This window comes from Cryptotermes secundus, unplaced genomic scaffold (assembly GCF_002891405.2).
Source record: "Cryptotermes secundus unplaced genomic scaffold, Csec_1.0 scaffold586, whole genome shotgun sequence".
Taxonomy (NCBI): domain Eukaryota; kingdom Metazoa; phylum Arthropoda; class Insecta; order Blattodea; family Kalotermitidae; genus Cryptotermes; species Cryptotermes secundus.
Window position 1 is genome coordinate 133309 of NW_019725009.1, and position 15548 is coordinate 148856.

The 15548-nt window shown below is 36.2% G+C and overlaps 2 protein-coding genes across 4 annotated transcripts in view; both read left to right on the forward strand.

Moving 5' to 3' along the window:
- LOC111863208 (COMM domain-containing protein 2) overlaps positions 1 to 4999 on the forward strand; it is a 5927-nt gene extending 928 nt beyond the window's left edge. For both annotated transcript variants that reach the window (XM_023849308.2, XM_023849307.2), the window contains 3 exons: positions 1001 to 1083; positions 1176 to 1349; positions 3895 to 4999. In XM_023849308.2, coding sequence (XP_023705076.1) covers positions 1001 to 1083; positions 1176 to 1349; positions 3895 to 4113 — 476 coding nt within the window. In that variant the 3' untranslated portion in view covers positions 4114 to 4999. The remainder of the gene's footprint in view (positions 1 to 1000; positions 1084 to 1175; positions 1350 to 3894) is intronic.
- Positions 5000 to 7275: 2276 nt separating this feature from the next.
- Positions 7276 to 15548, forward strand: part of LOC111863205 (rhodopsin) — a 29112-nt gene continuing 20839 nt past the window's right edge. For both annotated transcript variants that reach the window (XM_023849302.2, XM_023849301.2), the window contains exons 1-2: positions 7276 to 7910; positions 15157 to 15293. In XM_023849302.2, coding sequence (XP_023705070.2) covers positions 7851 to 7910; positions 15157 to 15293 — 197 coding nt within the window. In that variant the 5' untranslated portion in view covers positions 7276 to 7850. The remainder of the gene's footprint in view (positions 7911 to 15156; positions 15294 to 15548) is intronic.

Below are 15548 nucleotides of genomic sequence, written 5' to 3' on the forward strand. Positions count from 1 at the left end.
GAAAGCTTATCTCCGGAGATTATGGCAGGAGTTCAAGAGTGTCAGATTGGTACTGTGCCAAATGGTTTCTGATATTCATGGTCACATGGGCACATGCATTGTCATGCAGTACAATCAGTTGTGTTTAAAAACATCATTATTATTATTATTATTATTATTATTATTATTATTTCTTCCTTATTCCATTACATCTATAGTAGGCAAAAGCCTTAGATACAGAATTGTGTCAATTTATCTTGCTAATACTCTTAAGCAATTGTCAAGAAGACTTATAAAATAAGACAATGTATGTTTACATCATAATACAATTTCTCTCTAGCATAATATATTAAAATTTAAGATAAAAGTTTCCATCAAAGGTAACAGAATATTTTGGTCATATAGCTTAAACATATATAACAAATCCAAGATATAAAAACATTACATTTATAAAAATACAAAATTACAATTTCATGATGACCACTAATCACTCGTCCCCAGTCCAATAAAACATATAATCAGGCCTCACACAGACAGCCCAAGCTGTCAGGACAACACAATCAGGTGGCGGGAAAACCACTGTCAAACCCACAACCTGCCACTCCACACATATTGGCAAGCCATATCATCAAAACAGTTTATTTTATCTTGTCAATGCTATCAAGCAATTGTTAAAAGGACCAATTGTATATGACAAGTTGGTCACATCACATACAACTACTTTCTAGTACAATACACTAAAATTGTCCTTTAAAAATAGAATTTTAAGATCAAAGCTTCCGTCAAAGTAACAGAATATTTTAGTCATATAGGGTTAACATATACAACAAATCCAACATATAAAAACATTCAATTATGATTATCTCATATTCATGATGATTATTAATTTATTGTATTACTCAACGTCATATACACTTATGTAGCTGTAAAAATCATTATCTCTTAAAATATTCATCAAGTGTATAAAAGTGTATCAAGTGTATCATATTTCTTCTAATACGAATAACATTTATATTTCCAGAAAAACTTGACGTTCAACCAGAGATAATTCGAAATGCAGTTGAAGGTTTGGTAAACTTACTTGTAGAGAGTTGTAGGCACCAGGTAATGTGTGTGAATCTTCAATGCTTTTGTGGTTCTTCATTCGTGGCTTTGCATACATTTCTCACAATGAAATTGTTATTTTATTCTGACAGCTGAGTGATATTGATTTCCATGACACTGTCCTGACACTGGGATTCAGTGAAGAACACCAGGAAACATTGGAGTCATTCTATAGGGGGAAGAAACAGGAGATCTATGATGTACTATCTCAGCTGACTTTGGATCAACCTCATTACCATGATTTGGAGTGGAGATTTGAAGTTCAGGCAAGATGATTGCTGTTACTATGTTGTTTGTTTGTTTTGTTGTTGCTGTTAGTGCTGTGCAGTTGCTGCTCTTTACTACTGCTACCACCACCACCGACACCAACTTCAGCTTTATTTTCGTCCATAACTGAAGTGAATACAATTGGTTATGTCAAGAAATAATAATGAATACATCACGTGTCAAAGTCACATAAAATTGACACATTGATTTATCACTGTAATATAGCAACCGTTATAAGGAACATAACAATAAAAAATACAGAAAACCAAAAGAAAAAGTCAGTAATATAAAACATGTAAAAACAATATTAAAAATTGCAAACCAAAAGACAGTCAACAAGCTAGTCATCAATCCAACATTAGTTGAAATATTCATGAAGAGAATAGAAAATGCTGCACACAAATAATTTTTTAATTTCCTCTTAAAAACATAACAAATTTTAATGCTTTTCAATTCAAGGGGAAAGCAATTAAATATTTTAGTTCCCATATTAATTACACTTTTTTGCAACAAGCGGTATTACAAAATTGGACATACAGATTATGTTTATGTATGGTATTGTAGCTGTGAATGTCAGAATACTGAGTTGTATATATCTTATTCTTTATTATAAAACATAAAATCTGAAATATATATAATGAGGTAACAGTTAAAATCTTAAATTCACCGAACATATTTCTACAGGATACTCTATTATTAACACCTTTAATCACTCTTAAGACATTTTTTATGAATTTTAAATACAGTTTCGGCGACCTTAAGCCCCCACCCCAAAAAATAATACCATATTTCAGTACAGATTAAAACTTGGTAAAATAGACATTTCTTAATACAGGTCGGCTAACTGATTCACGTAAGGATTTAATAAAATAAAGAGCCTTGTTGAGCTTTTGGCATGCGTATTAAGTATGAGTTGCCCAGCTTAGATTTTCAATAATACAAATACCCAAATATTTTACAATCAATTAATAAATTATTTCCTTATTATTTAAGCAGAAAACAGGTCTATAGATTGGAGTAGGTCTTCTTCCCTGAAAGAATAATACTTTAGCCTTATTCGTGTTTATTATGAGATGATTTTTGTTGAACCAATTTTGTAATTGATTCCTAACATTTAGGATTTTTTCATTTAATGTTAAGAGATTCTTTGATCTCTCAAAAGCTTATGACGTTATAGATCATGATATACTTCTTGAGAAATTGGAGCATTATGGAATAAGAGGGAATGCCATAATTNCAGGTAAGCCACGTTTTATAGCCTTGAGTGATGAAGTAAATGTCTTTAAGTTAGAGGTCTTTCGATCCACATGTTGATTCCAACAAACTGAGTTCTCTCAGTGAGATATGAACTCATCTACACATGAATTATCCCACTCAGCCCATGCAGCTCCAGTTTCATAAGCAGTAGATTATGATTAATAATGTCAAAGGCCTTTGATAGCTCTAAAAGTATGCCCAAGTCAAATCATTTATTAGCTAAAGCTTTCTGAATTTCACTGATGACAATTTGGATTGCAGTAAAAGTAGATTTATTCTTTCTAAAGCCATTTTGAGCATCTGAGATCAAGTTGAATTTATTAAAAAAACTCACAACCCTGTTATACATTAATGTTTCAAAAATTTTAGAAAATAAGGGGAAGATTGAAATAGGTCTATAGTTGGAAGTTTCTTGTTTCCGTCCTTTTTTAAAAATGGGCCGAACTTTAGCGATCTTCATAGGTGTTGGAAATGTACCAGAACTTAATGACAAATTATATTTAAAAGTTAAGGGCTTCTTAATAAACTGTATACATTGTTTAACTATCATTTCCGGAATCTCATCATAGCCCACAGAGAATTTCCCCTTTAGTTTGCTAGTGACCTTTTGAACCTCTTCTTCAGTAACTGGTACAAGAAACGAAATTGGATTATGTATTATGTTATTGACAGAGACATGATCATTATTACAATCCTTTTTTTAGAATTATCAACTTACTCACATTATCGACAAAAGAAATCATTAAATTGGTAAGATATATGCTGGGGATTTGTAACTGACATAGAGCCTATTACTAAAGAAATATTATTATTAGTTTTTTTTAATGCTAGTGGGGTGGGACTAAGTTCCTTGTACTGCGACCACTTCTGGCCTCTTGTACCAGCTCCAGATAATAGGTGGGGGTGATTGTGGAGCAATTGGTGGAATGAAGATTGCCAGGGGAAACCGAAGTACTCGAAGAAAACCTGCCCTAGCGCCACTCTGTCCACTACAAATCCCACTTGACCAGAACCAGGATCGAACCCGGGCCACCACAGTGGGAAGCCAGCAATTAACCACTTGAGCTATGGTGCGGTCCTTCCTTTACTCGGTTAGTCTTCAGTTTCCATATTTCAAAGTTGTCGGTATTTTGACATTTCCCAGTTGGACAGTATTGCCAAACCACCTTCAAAGAAGTGTCTCCAAAATCCTCTTTGTTTCTAGTTCCTTACTCTGTCTCTGCTCCTTTCAGTGATATTTTTGACTGGAATATGCCAGTATAGTTTTAGTGTCATTTTTATATGCAGGTAGCATCACGAGCCCTGCAGCACCAGGTGACACCACTGATCACTATGAATCTGGCACTAGAAACCAAAACAGGGCTTGCCAGTGACAGTACCACCACAAAAAATATTGTTCTGCAGACAGATCCTACAAACCTGGTACACATCACACAAGTGCTGGAAGAGGCGTTACAGGAGAGTAGGAGTCAGCATTCACGACGGATACAACGCAGCTTTAAGTAGTCTCTGTGGTTTGTTATCTGTGATCATTCTTATGAGAATGGACATCATAAGTACTGTTTTCTGTTTATGGGATAAGTAAGTTAATTTGGAGGTTTTGTTTTGCTCTAAGCTGGTAACAGTGTTATGATTGACACTGAAGTTATATAAGCAGACAGTTATGTTTCACCCTCTCACTAGCAAGCCTTGTGCTGCACGCTATGCAAGAATTGGCAAAGTGTTCTCATGCAGATTGAATACCATTTACAAGAGAGAGCTCTGTGACCATAATAAGAAGCAGAAAGTATTGAAATTTGTATGGTTTGCATAGTTTTACCATTACTTAGTACTGATCTAGATGGATTATGTTTCATAGGGAAACAATGTCTAGGCACGGTCTTATGTCGGATTGTGACAGGCCTGGAAGAACCTGCCTCAACAACTCAATTATTTCATCAGTATACACAATCAACAGGGTTTCTTTTATACTTGCACAGAATGTGGCATGGGAGGTATTTTTGTTTGATATCTTTGTTGAAAATCCATCACTCAGTACATGAGAACTTTGAAATTAATTTCATTAATGATGATATGTAACTTTATCGTGCAACAATAAGTTGTAGTACAAACCTCTGTTCTTCTCTTTTACTCCTCTGGTTTGTAACTACATTAGCAATCTTGTCATCATACAGGAACCATAGCATTTGGCCAAGAGGCTGATGATGGTTTTGTTTTCTAAATGTATATGTTTATTTTTATCCAGATTCTTCCCCCCCCCCCCATTTCTCTTTATCCTTGTAACAGGCCATAGAGGCCGAAATGGTTGTGGGATATTGAGGGTCCACATTATCTAGACAGTCAGCTCACAGATGACATTTTGGTTAGCCCCACAAGCCAGCCACCCTTTACCTCCCAGGAAGATACCTGGTACTCACATCTGTTAGAGGCTGTGTCGACCCAAGGACCATAGTGCAGCTGGAAGGATTAGGTAAACTGAAAAAATACACCTCATCAGGTCTCAAACCCACAGTAAGTTTGTTCATTATGAAATTGGGTCCCAGACTGTTTCATTTCACAGAACACCATGTAGCCTCCTTTGGAACACCATAAAAAATATATTTTTATGCCATCATTTGAATTAGGAACAATACTATTAGTGGAAAGTATGGTGTCATATTTTAGTTAGTTAGTTATTGGAGAGGGTGGGTTTCCCCATGCACTTAGACCTGTAGTGGTCCATTGTGCTTCCCTCTATGATTTCTACCATTCTCTATATCCTACCGGTATTGGTGCTTACCATCAGTCCCACCCAGCCAGCGAGACCGGCTCTACTAGCTGAGAGGTATCTATAATGCTTCCCCCATCTACCAGAGGTATTAGTGACTGCTGTTGGGCGGGAAACGTCCGCAATTCAGGCTCAGTGACCTCCTTTGGAGGTATGAGGTTCGTTTACGTGCTGTAAAGCTACGACACGGGACCCACGGCTTAAAGTCCCTCCCGGAGGACTTGTTCCCTGAATTTTTCCGCCCTTAAAAATTTGACGACCTCCGCCGGGTATTTGAACCCGCGTACTATGAGTCATGAGGTGGGAACATTACCTCTAGACTACGGAGGCCGCTTTGGCGTCATATTTTATTATAGTCTACACATTTCTGACAACGATGATGACAGTGATGACAACGACCTTAACAATAAGAACATCAGCAACAGCAAAAACAACAACAACAATAAGAATAATTCCTTTATTTAAGAGCTTGCTGACAGCAAGTATCCTATAACAGGGGAGCACTGAAAGTGTACATAACAAAAGCTAGACTGAAACTGGAACTGGAACCAGAACTGGAACTGGACTAAAATTTAATACTAGGCAATAAAGTAATATAGTTAACATGATAATGATGTAATTCAATAGGATTAAGCAAAATAAAATGTATCCTGAAGGGGGAATGATGATGATCTTATTCAGCAAGAGCATAGTTTGGGAACAAGTTCTATAGGAAAAACAGTAACTAAACTGACACCTTACTGCAGGCTCTCCTAAGAGCAGTTGCTAGTCTTGCAGTTATTCAAGACATTCCCTGCCAGTTCATTCTCTTTCTCAAATCCATAATATATCTGTCTAAAATCCGTTTTCATTTGTTCCTCCAAAATATGCCTAGTTTTCCCAAATGGTCTATTTCCTAGTGGTTTTCTAACCAAATTTCTGTGTGTATTTAATGTTTTCCCTATGCATACTACATGACTCTCTCATTCTTCCCTCTTAATCTAAACATTCTAACGGTTCTTTGTGACAAATGTACAGCATAAAATTCTTCATTATATAACTTTGTTATTTTCTCTAAGTACAGATACTCTCCTCAGCACTTTGTGGTCAGACAAGCTCACACTAAACATGCTGGTCTGAAGGTAAAGTAAAGTAAAGGTATCCCTGTAACAGGCTGTGGAGGCCCATGGGGTTGTGAGATGTTGAGGTTCCCACATTTTCTAGACCATCGGCTCATAGATGGCGGCATGGTTGTCAGCCCTACGCACCAACCACACTTTACCCCCAAGAATATTCCTGGTACTGATTTCTGTTAGAGGCTGAGTTGACCCCAGGGTCATAGTGCGGCTGGAAGGATTAGGTCAGTTGGAAAAAATTAAATGACTACATCGGGACTTGAACCCACAACCTTCCGTCTTGTAGCATAGTGCCTCAACCAACTACACTACATAATCAGTCCTATAGACTTGAGTTGGGAAGGGTATCAGTCAAAATGCAAGCTAGGACACCAGATAGTCTGACAAGGGTTTCATGGTTTTCCGCAGCCCCCTGCAGCCAAATGCCAGGATAGTACCTCAGTTAGGCCATGACTAATTCCTTCCAAATCCTTTCCAATTCATCTGTTATTTAACTACCTGATGCTGTATAGTCTTGATCTTGAAAGTGTTGTTAAGTGACCTGCAAAAAGACTAGTTTAATTCTCAACTCAGAGTGAGCCACAAAATATCATATGGTTATAAATAGATTGATCTGTATAAGGTATGAAGTAAGATTTGAAGTTTTCACGGTGGTGACTATGAAAAATGTCGTCTCTGGAATGTGGCGCCATGTTGATGATGTGTGAACCGACATTTTGGAAGAATGTATTGCCTCCATCTTCAGGGTATAAGAAATTAGCGAGTGACATTCTCGTGCTGGTTTCTTGCTCACAGAATTCTTATACCCTGAAGGTGGAGGCAATGCGTTCCACCGAAACATCATTTAACACAATATCTACATGCCCACATGTCCCAGGAGACGACATTTTTCAAGGTATGAAGCTTTCATTGCATTCTGACACAACTGATTGCCTGGGAAGATTTCATTTGGCAGGTTCAGTCAGATTTTTGTGTATTTTAATGCTTGCAATCTCAAAGAGGAAATAATAGATGTCACATATGTTACTATTAATAGAAAAATAAATATTTGGTTCCTTTATGTAAGATAATGGTTCAATTTTGTGAACTTGTATTGGAGTCTGTATCTTTATGTGCATGTGGTCAGTGATGGATTTTATGTCATTTTAAAACAACAGAATTTAGGATTCATATAATGTATTCCATTTATTACTTTTCCCCTCCTACTCCTTGTACTGTTTCATATATACACATACATATATGCTCAGCCCTCTCATGGGTTGTTGATTGGAGTGAGTTATGTGTTTTTTTTTTTATAGATTTTGTATCAGAATTGCACTTACTTTGTGAGTTAAGTTTTCCTTATACCACTCTGCTTATATATGGCAGGGCTTCTTATGGCTGGACAAACTCCTCAGCATGTCATACTCAATAAGGAACAGGTAATATGATAGATTATTAAGTATGTTTAGGGAGAATCCTTACAATTTTGATGATAACTGGCAGAATTAATCAAGTTTTAGGGTGTCAGCATGTTAGGTATATATATCGCTTGTATCGATATGGATTCTCTGTCATAGTGAGCTCCTGTGTGAGTTGCACCTTAACAGCAGCTGCAGTGACATCAACAGGTTTGCCACTTCACAGCTTTTGTAGATTGTGTTATTTGGATTCTGCAGATTATTGTAATTAAGTAGTTAGTTATTTAGAGAGGGTGGGTTTCCCCATGCACCATGGCCAGTTTGATCTATTGTGCTGCCCTCTATGATATTCTGCCAGTCTCTATACCCTACCGATAACGATTTCGGCCACTTGCTTAGCGGTGTCTATAATGCTTCCCCCATCTATCAGAGGCCTTAGAGAATATTGTTGGGCGGGAAACATCCTGGAATTTGGCTCAGTGATCCCCTTTGGGGATATGAGGTTCTTTTACGTGCCGTAAAGTTACGACACGGGACACACAGCTTAAAGTCCTTCCCGGAGGACTTGTTCCCTGAATTTTTCCACCCTTAAAAATTCGACAACCTCCGCCGGGTATTTTAACCCGCCTAGCACGAGTCATGAGGTGGGAACGTTACCTCTAGACTACTGAGGCCGCTTTGTAATTAAGTAAGTCAGATATAAGTTACTAATTGCACATCTATGCTTGAACATTATCCTTAAATAACCTGAGAACCAATAAACCAGTTAACTCTGTAGTAGAGGTTCCTTGAGTGGTCATCGTTATTCAGTTTGTCAAATATTCCATGTTGTGGAACTGAAAAGTTTAATTACTGTCTTCAAAAAGCCTACCAATGAATCCTTTGCTGAGCCATCCCATTGTAGTTGACAAGTTCACAGTTTATTTAATATTATCGTTTCTTCTGTGCCTAAGTTTATTTCAAATAGTCTGTTTCTTTGACTTTCGCAATCAAAGTTTTGTATGGTTGTCTTGTTTCAGTGGTGTGTTCTGCAGATCTTTTGTGTTTAATGAGTCTAACAATATTAGGTGAAGAGTACAAACTTTCAATCTCTACATCATGCAGTTTTTTATTCCTTTCTTACTTCCTCTCTTAGGGCTATGTGAAGACTGCAGAAAGAAAAACAGAGATATCACTTGAAAAATATTGAAATTTCTTTTCTTTTAACTTATTGACATTTTATGCTGATATTCTAATGAATTTATTCCTCTGTTACGTGTGTGTAAAGAATATACAGTAAATTCCAGCACTGAATTTTTTTTTGTTCTCTTTGAAGAATACCAACTTCTGGAATGAGACACTGTGTAGTCCAGTATTTTACTAGGCCATATAGCATCCTATGTAACCTGGTATATAAATTTGTTAATATTATTATTGTTATTCAAAATGGAGAAGGTGGATGTGTAGCAGGACAGTGTTGTGCCATGAAGTCAACTGAGGAAGTTATCAATTTTCAAATTTGTCAGTAACTGACCTGTAACCATCAATGGTGTTTAAATGGTTTGTACAGGGGAGAGTCACACCCCAGGGCTATAGTGCAGCTGGAAGGATTCGGTAAACAAAAAATCTAATGACACCATCAAGATTCGAACATGCAACCTTCTGGCTTATAGCATAGTGTCTCAACCAGCTATTCCACTGCATGACCCAGTAAATTGGTCACAAATTGATATAAAATGTAAAACATGTAAAATTCAAACATGTTAAAACATTTGTTTCTTGGCATATCCTCCACCAACATTGATACATTTGTCCCATTGCTTTGCCAGATCATCAGAACCCACAACATAGAAGTCTTTTGACTGTTGTCTTAGCCACTTTTTATAATCAGCAAAACTTTGCCACCAAGGTGGTTTCTTTAGTGGACCAAGCAGGTGAAAGTCACTAGGGGCCAAGTCTGGACTGTTCCCACTGCAGTTCTTGAATTCTCTCCTGTGTTGCTCAGGCTGTATGGGGTCTGGCATTGTCATGATGAAGCAGTATCCCTCTTGCCTGTTGGCCTGCACATTTTCTGTGAATTGCATCCCAAATCTTCAACAGATCTTCACAGTATGATGCAGAATTCACATTTTCACCACACTTCTGAAAATGGGCTAACAGTACTCATAGAGAAACTCAAAACACAGTAAGCATAATCTTCCCAACTGATGGCATAACCTTAAACTTTGAGTTTTTTTGGTTGAAGGTGAACTGGAATGTTTCTATTGCCTTGAAAAACGCTTTAATTCCGGTTTGTAGTGAAGCCCCCACAATTCATCCCCAGTAATGATCTTGTTATATCTTCTTGTTCATCTGTGTACTGTAATGTTGCAAAGATAGACCCATTCAGTTCATTTTCTCAATCCTTCAGTTCTCTCGTCACCCACCGTGTGCACACTTCTTGCAACTTCAAATGATCATGCATTATGATGTATGTTAAACCATGGAACATCCTAAAGCAGTTGCTACACCGTCTATCATTATTCTTCTGTCAGCTCAAAACAACTATAACACCCGCTATAATCCACGAATTTCGAACATCCTTGAGAGAATTTCTAAACCCAGTTGTGAACCGCTGTACACGACAAACACTTCCCACCATAAACAGGAAACATTTCTTTATTAATATACTTTGAATTGAATCCTTTTTCCCACAAAAAAAAACAACACAACACAACACAACACAACACAACACTGCTTTTGGTAATATACTCCTCAAGCACAGTCACCATTTTGACTACTGAAATCTGCCTCTGAACATGTGTGCATGCACATCTGCTACCTAGACTCTCTTGAAGCTGGACTGTTCTGCTACCTACTGATACACATAGGAAAGTGATTACATCCATTACAGCTGTTTTACTTCCATTTTTGACCTATTTACTGACTCTCCGTTATACATTTCTAGGAAGGTCAGAAATCAGTTCTTGATGTTGGAACTGGTACACCCCATGTTATTGTCACTGATGTAAGTATTTACTGTGCTGATTGTCTGAAAAATGTGGGAGCCTCAACATCTCATAACCCTATGGCCTTCCATGGCCTGTTAGAGAGCTTTACATTTTTTTTTTATCCTTTTAGACTATATTATGTTCTCAGCCATTTCAGCCTTCTTGGACATTTGAAGAAGTTTGTGGAAATCAACATTTTATAATGTAGAGAGGATCTAGCTGCATATCCATAATTTCTTGCACGAGCTTCAAGAAAATGTGTGTTCAACTGGGTACAATGTTCATTCAGTGATGAAATAATCTTGTGCAATCAGTGTGTAGCAAAATGCAGGTTCCAGAACCTACAGCACATTTGTAAATAATACACCATATTCTCTTTCCTTTAAAAAAATCAATATCCCCAATTTTCTACTTGGTCTTTAATTCTTAATATTTCTATTACATAACATGTGAAAGAACAGATGGAAATTGTGAGATCTGTGGATCACATTGCAGTGACTGAAGATTATTGTCTTCTGATAGATATGTTTAAGAGGAATGTGCTGCTCCATTGTAAGTTAGACTCTTCTACCCAGAGAATGGAGGCAGCATATACTTCCAAAACATTAGTAAATATCTACCAGATTATATGGCTTCACATTCCAGAAGATAGCAATCTTTATATGTAGGCCTACTTCATCTGATTTTATTCCATGTTCATATAGAGACATTGAAATTATAGTGACTACAGGTATTGTTAACTTAAAGATAATTTTCAGTTCAGTTACTTCCCCAAGTGTATAGCTCTTCCTGCATGAAAATACAGCACTGATATCTGTATACTTTGAAAAAAGAAAACATGGGCACCTGTACATTTTTATATGTGTGTCATATGTTATAAAAACTCTTAGCAGATTCTTAACCTCGAGAAAAACTAATAATCAATTTTGAAAATATTTTTGATTTCAGAAAATGATGGAACTATTTGGACTATTAAATATGTCTTGAAAGATTATGAATTTTCCTAATATAATGATGTTTGAAAGTGTGTATCCATTATATAATTGTGTTTTTGAACAGATGATAACAAATTGGTAACACTTAGATAAGGTCTGTAAATAGGTACACCAGTTTCCGTAATACATGACTTGGCTGAACTTTGTATTGAGTACCTGCTGTAATAAGAATTGGATATAAAGCTGAAAAAAAAACAGATAAACACGTGATAATGTTAATGATGAGCTTAACAGGTGTCAAGTTATTTTGCAAAGGTATATTTTCGAGTATATAATGTAATTAGATATTAAATATATTTAAATATCTAGTAACAATCCATACTTTCATCATAAATAATACCAAGTGTCAGTAGTAGACATAATTTTAATGAACTTCAGTCCAGTTCACAATCTGTTTTCCGAAGTCGCATCTTAATATTATCCTCCCATATCTCTCTTGGAGCTTTAAGTGACTTCTTGTGTCCCTACCAAAATTTTTTACACATTTCTTGTGGCTTCCATCTGAGCTACATATGCAGCAAGTCATAGCCTTAATTTTACTGTACATACATACATACATCAGCGTTTCAGAGTATTCATAAGTGTGCAACTGGCACTGAATGTAAAATTGTCAAACAACAGTCACAAGACAATCACAGATTGTGTCTTGTGACAAAAATCGCAGAAATCCATATTTGACCATAGTTAAAATCTAAACTGAATACCTCAATTAAATAGATACAATTACACCAACAAGATAATTAGCAATACATAATAATTCTCCTTCCTACTCCTATATACATATGCATGCAATGAAGAACTGTAGTTGTCACATACTTAGATATAAATTGCACAGTAATACAATGAAATATACCTAAATAAACTTATTTCTGACTATAAATCCTTACAATAAAGCAGAAATTCATCAACTGAATAAAACGAATTGATGATTAATATTTCTTTTAGTCTTCCTAGCAAAAGTTTCCTGTCTTGTACCAAATCTCTTACATGTAGAGGAAAACTGTTGAAAGTTTTAACACACACATAATGGACTCCTTTTTACCTTACTTCTAAATGTGACTGTGATACATGTAGAGTCCCTCTGTGTCGTGTGGTCTTATTATGGATTGCATCATTAAAAATAAAATACTCAAGATTACTTACCATAAATATCATCAAAGATAATTCACATTGGGAGGCCAATGTTAATATGTTTAGTATTTTTAATACTGGCCTGCATGTATCTCTTTGTTTCAATCCCATCATCCCCCTAGCAGTTCTCTTCTGTAAGAGAAAAATCTACTTATCATCTGGTCAGTTACCCCAGAAAATTATCCCATACCTCATCACTGAAAGAAAATATGTGTTATATATCATCCTGAGTGTTTCAATATTAGTGCCCACCTTCAAATTTCTTAATGCGAAGCATGCCTTGCCCAATCTTTGTAACATTACTTTAACGCGTGTTTTCCAGTTTAAAAACTTATCTATTTCAAGGCCCAAAAATTTGATATTCATTGCATTATATAATACCTCATTTTTATACTGCAATTGCACTGGCATATTTCCATGATTAATTGTTTCACATTTTAACACTTTAGTTTTCTTCATATTTGAAGACAGGCCATTACTTGTAAACCAAAGGTTTAAGGAATTTAACACATGTCCGATCTTCGTTTGGATATCCTGGATATTATCACCGGATACTAATACACTTGTGTCATCCGCATACAACAATAACTTGATGTCGGTATTTAGACCTAGTGATAAATCATTAATATATAACAGAAACAGCAATGGACCCAATATTGATCCCTGCGGCAGTCCACATTTAACAGTTTTCCAACCTGAACAAATTTTCCTTCTCTCACTATTGTACAATTCAACTCTTTGTTTCCTACCCTCCAGATAGGACTTAATCCACATTATGATTTTACCACAAATACCATAGACAACCAATTTTCTCAGAAGAATATCATGAATGACACAATCAAATGCCTGTGTTAGATCACAAAAATTCCTAATATTTGTCTGCGCTGATCTAAGGTTTTTAAGATATGACTAGTTAAGGTGTAGAGTGCTGTTTCCATATTCCTATTTTCCCTAAAACTAAACTATTCAGATGCCAATTATATTATATGTATTTATGTGCTGCCTTATCCTATTATTTCTTAACAAGGTGAGTTGCATAAATCACAAATGTTTTATTGTGCTATAACGTCCATTCTCTCTTCCACCAATCTTGGCTGCAGTTTGCTTGAAGTACATACAATGTTTGTTATTCCCTCATGGTAAGATCAGTATTTATGACTGTTAAGTTCTATATATAGTCATCTTTATATATTCATTTTCAGTAACTGTGGTTGACCTTCTGTCAGTACATTATGACAAATTTATTTACAGAAGTTTCATATAGGGCTTCTTCATGTGATTTTTACAGCTTCTCAGTATCTAACTGATAGGTGCTTTGCCACAGTCCATCTCAGTCCATGCCTCACCTTTGGACTGTGAACATCATGTAACATGTATTCTTTTTTTTTATGTGTATTATTAACATTAATGCCTCCTTCAAGGAAGTCGAGTGATGTCGGCGGTGTAAGTACAAATGTAAAAGCTGTGCATAGAGAAAAGCGTAACACAGAATTCAAGAAAAGTGTATATACATGTTTATCAGGGTCAGTTACATTATTCACAATCATCTCAGAAACATATCCCTTGAAAACATGATGGTATGCCTGCTTATAATCATACTTTTCAGTGTTTTGAAAAGTAAATGAGATGATTATAATACTCAGAATCACTGGGTTTTTTTACTTTGTCCATCGTCTGGATTCAAGAAACTAGAAAACACATTTCGGAAACTGGATCTATTTCCGTCCTCAGGTGAGGGGTTGTGAGTGAAAGACACCTCCTCAGTTGGGTTCCTTACAAAGAGCTAACCTCAGTCACTGGAGCTGGGATAACTCTCTTGGTATAGCAACCCTGTTATGAGCTGGATGACCAGGGTTTGATTCCCAATGGGGGCAGGAGATCTTTCTCTTCTCCATAGCATCCAGACCAGTTCTAGGGCCCACCAAATCTCCGGTCCAGTGGGTGCTGAGGGTACTATCACCAGAAGTAAAGTAGCAGGAGCTGTACTTCCACTTCCCCTTACGTATTCTTGGCATAGTGCTTACATACTTAAATATAGAAGATAAATTTATCTTCACATTTCTGAATGAGATAATTATTTTAAACTCCTTGTATTGTCACGTAAATATTGCTTTGCAGTGTAACATTTGATAGTAATGTTGTCATAAAATTACATGTGTCTTCCCTGTGTAGAGTTTGTCAGTCAACAGAATGTCCGCAACAAACCTGGTGATGTTACCCCAGGTGGCTCCTCCGTGGCATCGATCATCAAATATGACTGTTGTAGACATGGTTCCACCTGAGATGCTACACCTTGTTGATGCTCACTGGTAGGTTATAATTTAATTCCCTGGATGTGGGAGTACTCATGTGTATCTGTATGCTATTATAAGATGGAACTGGTAAAGCTACCATTATGCTTAAGCACACTGTGAAAACACATGTTTCAATTAATTATTGTAACTTAAATTTTGATCTTGTGACTCATTCTATATCCTATGGCTTGTATTATGCCTGTATCAGGATCAATTATAAAGTGAAATAAATGGAATGGAATGAGGGAATGTTCATTCCTAATCTCAGAT